Consider the following 4,337-nt stretch of genomic DNA (forward strand, 5'->3'; position numbering starts at 1 on the left):
TTTAGGATTTGATTGGTAAGAGAGCCTGTTTGAGAAATCTAGTCATTTTCCACTTTTTAAAAGAAAATATATTTATACATAAATAATATTAAAGAACAATTATAAAGATTATAATCATATATTTGTGGGTTCTATGAAGGTGATTTGTTATCATCCCATCAAATATCTCTTTATTACAAATCATTATTAATTTTATTTTTAACTTTACTTACTATAATTTATATTTTTTATTAATTACAAAACAATCCTCCCATGTTTATAGTTATTTTTACGTCACAAACCTATTTTTTACCTGCAAAGTTTTTTTTGTTGTTGTGATCCATTCTTTTAAACCAAGTTTTAAATGTTGATATCGAGGTCACAATTTCATAAAATTATTGATTGAAATATCGATATCGATGAATATTTCTATAAGAGTTAGAGAAATAAAAAAAAATCGTAAAAGATATTAAATTAACAAATAAATATTTTTCCATTTCTAAATAAGTTAAAAATTATTAATATTAAGATTAGGTATATATTAGTGACATTTTGCTGATATCTTCTTATTTTGTCGATTTTTTTTTATAAATGTCGATTTACTCCTTGTGTCAATACCAAATCTATAAATACATGGACATGTTGGTGGAAATATCAACGTGTCGGAATGTTTAATACAATGCTTTTAACAAGTTCAAATATAGAGGAGCATATACAAGAGTGTCACTTTAAAATATTACTCAAAATATTCCTAAAGATTAATTTATAATTTTTAACAAAAGTTGAAGTCTCTTTCTATATTTATGGAAATAATTAATTAAATTGAGATCATGAAAGCCACACTCAACTTTATCTCTTCTTTAGCAAGACGCGAACCAACACGATTTTAATTCAAAACTTTACTTAAAAAGATCTCACTTCAAGTTCAAACCTAAACCACACAATTTTACAGAGATTAGATTTCGTTCCCACCTATTTTATTCGTTCCCATTTTATATTAAAAAAAAAGTGACAAGATTTCACAGGAGAAACATTTATTTGTCCTCAGGTTATTCAAATAATAGTATTATGCCCATGGTTCTAAATAACGGTCGACATGTCGACATTTTCATCCACATATCTATATTTTCATGGATTCGACAACGTCACGAGCGGTGGGTGAAAATTAAAATAGTAGATAACAAACAATAATAATAAATTATGAGAAGGAAAGAAAAATTATGGAAATTGAATTATTACAATTTTATCAATCTTGTTTTGGTGGTCCAAAAAATAAGAAGGGGAATCAACGGCGGATGATTAAACAATCTTAAAGAAGAAAAAAAAGGAAAAATAAAAATTGCTAATCCTCACGGGAAGGACTCCATGGGGTCATGTCCATAGGATAACTGCCCAATACCCTGAGGAAGGAAGTGAATTCTTGAACCTCCGCCAAGGCGTTCTGAGCCCTAGGCTCCGCCATGGACGCCTCGAAATCGACGTAGAACAGGTACTCGAAATGCTTCGCCGTGCCGGCGTCGGCGCCGTCCACCACTCTGATCGGGTGGCTCCGGTGCGGCCGCGACTCGATCTTCGTCAGGCTGATGTTTCTGAACGCGAACGCCGACAGCACCTTGAACAGAACCGACGTTCCTTTCTCGTGAGCGAACACGATGCTGGTTTTGAACGGCCGATCTGTGCGTGGAATGATCGGCTCTCTCGCCAGCATCACGAATCGCGTTACGTTCCCGGAATCGTCCTGGATTCCGTTCGCCACGATGTCGAGGCCGTATAGATCCGCCGCCCGCGCGCTGGCGATTGCGGCCGTGTCGCGGAGGTTGTTCATCGCCACGAACTCGGCGGCGCCGGCGGTGTCGTCGACGGCCTCGCGTGTGACGTTTAGGCCGAGTTTGGTGAGAGTGTGTTCGCACTGAGCTAGGGCTTGGGGATGGGAAATTACGCGAGTCAGGTACTCTTTTCGCACCCCTGGCAACGCCAATAAACAGTGGTGGACTGGTAATTGGACCTCTCCGACGATGTGAAGCCTATGGCGGAGCAAGAGATCGTAGTTCCTGTGGATCGAACCGCCGAGAGAGTTCTCAACAGGAAGAACCGCTCGATCCGCGATCCAGAGCTCCACCGATTGGAAAGCCACCTCGAATTGGTCGCAGGGGATCGCCTCACAGTTAGGGTACGCTTTTCCGGCCGCCGCCTCAGAATACGCTCCGGGAACGCCTTGGTAGGCGACGCGGAGCTTGGAGCCGTGCATCGGAGCCGGAGCCAGGTCAGTAATCGTGAGCGGCTTGGGTTGCGGCTTCAACCCGTTGCTGTCGGCGAGGTTTCCGATGGGGACAAGGTTCAGATTCTCAACGCTGGTGTTGTGACCGTTGACAGAGGCTATATGATCGGCGCTGGATTGCTCGGTGGGCTGTTCTTGGGAGACGACCTGGCTGGAGAGGATGGCGCAGGAGCTCTGCCAGTCAGCACGGCTGGAGCCAACGCCGTTGGGGAAGCTAACAGGGTCATACCGGTAAGCACATTGAACGGAGAAGCCTCGGGAGTGGGGGAGGCGGGCGGCGGAGGGAGGGCGAGTGGGGAATTTGTGGGAGTTGAGGTAATTGGCCGGAGCAGAAGCAGGGGGCGTGAGGGACTGCATGGTTGGGATTGTGGTGACTGATGTTTCGGGTGGCGGTGGTTGTGGCGACGGCTGCCGGTGGTAGGTGGCGGCGGCGATTGTTTGTCTGTAGAATTGGAGCTTGGAGCTGAAATGGGAAGGAGGGGGTGGGTGGGTATATATGTTGGGAATTGGAGAATTGAGGGTGAAGTGTTAGGAAGTTTCAGAGAATGGATGGAATTGGCTGCCTTTTTTCTTCTTGTTCTTCTCTCTGTGGTAGGCTCGGTCAAATCTTACACCTACCCCCCCCCCCCCCCTCTCTCTCTCTCTCTCTCTCTCTCTCTCTCTCCTCTCTCTCTCTCTCTCTCCTCTCTTCAATTTTTTCTCTCTTTTCTCTCCCAATCTCTCTCTGAATTTTGAACACTACATTTTAGTTTTATGACCAAAGGAAAACACAGTTTACCTTTGGGGAAAAAAAAGTATTCCTATTTTTTAGAATTTTGTTGGTTCTGTTTTGATCTTTGTAGTTTGTATTCAACTTTCTTTTACATGCATGTTTTAGCTCGGTCTTGAATTTTGAACTAAATTTAAGAAACAAAAATAAGTTTTTGAAAATTATTGGTTTTAGTTTCTAAATTTTGATTTAGATATTGAAAATCCTTTTAAATCTTTTTAAAAAGTTGATAAGAAGATAAAGAAATATAAAGGTAAAAGGAGTGGTTGTAAGCTTAATTTAAATTAAGGGTATCAAACTGACTTAAAATATATATATATATATTTTTTTTGAATTAATATTAAACTGTATTATCCCTTTAAGCTCTTTAATTTTGAAGATTCTGAAAATTAATTTCTTCTAGGTATTTATTATTTATCCAAGGGTTTTATTTATTTAATTGAGTCATTTTAACCTATGTAGGTGGTGGTAGTTAAAAGGTGAGTTTGAAAAGGATAAATAATGTCAGTGTGAAATCACCATGAAGTGTGTGGATGAAAGAAACAAAATAATACATATAAATTTTGCCATCAGTAATTCTGGTTTGGTCCATTTTGATATATACCTAAATTTTTACCTTGGTCAAGAGAATTTCAACTTTTACTCTCTGTAGTTTTAAAATACTTATTTTTGCTTTCTGTAATTTTAAAAAAGAAGGGACCAATTTAGTTCTTAATTACAAAATTTTAACACACAAACAGTTATATTTAAAAAAATTAATGAAGTATTAGGTTAAAATTATTATCGAAATAAAGTATATAAAAATTAAAATAAATTGAAAAAAAGGTCATATTTTAAAAGTATAGGGATTAAATTAATTAAAACTAAAAAGTATGAATATATGTCTTAATCCATTACCATGTTTAGGTTCACTGTCACAACTCATATGTAAATAATCATTCTGATTTAATTCTTTGTTTTTTTTTTTTTTACTTTATATCTTTTAATATAATTTGTGAGAAAACAAATAGATAAGTTGAATTGGAGTGGTGCATTTGGTTTCAAAAGGTTAGTGTGTGTTGACTCACTCAATAAAGTGTTCTCTTATATATAACCTGCAAGTTGGTTGAAATATAGCTATTTATTTTTAATATTTAAAATAAGTGGGTTTTTTTAATTAATTTTTATATGATATTTTCCCTTTACTCAAAAGTTTTTTGTAAAAAATTAAGCTTTATATCCTTTCAAGATATGTATAGCGTATGCTTTGTTTTCTATCGAAGTAATCAGTGGAATGGGGGGATTTTTCTTTTTCTTCCTTACTGACATAAT

General features: G+C 37.5%; 1 protein-coding gene across 1 annotated transcript; it reads right to left on the reverse strand.

The window, feature by feature from the left end:
• Window positions 1-1,251: 1,251 nt before the first annotated feature.
• LOC148212465 (arogenate dehydratase/prephenate dehydratase 6, chloroplastic-like) lies at window positions 1,252-2,749 on the reverse strand. Its single transcript, XM_088121317.1, has one exon. The coding sequence runs from the start codon at window positions 2,612-2,614 to the stop codon at window positions 1,322-1,324; it is 1,293 nt and encodes a 430-aa protein (XP_087977443.1). The 5' UTR covers window positions 2,615-2,749; the 3' UTR covers window positions 1,252-1,321.
• Window positions 2,750-4,337: the final 1,588 nt, after the last annotated feature.

Source organism: Momordica charantia, assembly GCF_013281855.1.
Source record: "Momordica charantia cultivar OHB3-1 chromosome 3 unlocalized genomic scaffold, Mcharantia_2.0 BLBB01000003.1, whole genome shotgun sequence".
Lineage (NCBI taxonomy): Eukaryota > Viridiplantae > Streptophyta > Magnoliopsida > Cucurbitales > Cucurbitaceae > Momordica > Momordica charantia.

Excerpts from the sequence above, each read along its gene's own strand:
- LOC148212465 (XM_088121317.1), bottom strand. The coding sequence starts at position 2,614 with ATGCAGTCCCTCACGCCCCCTGCTTCTGCTCCGGCCAATTACCTCAAC.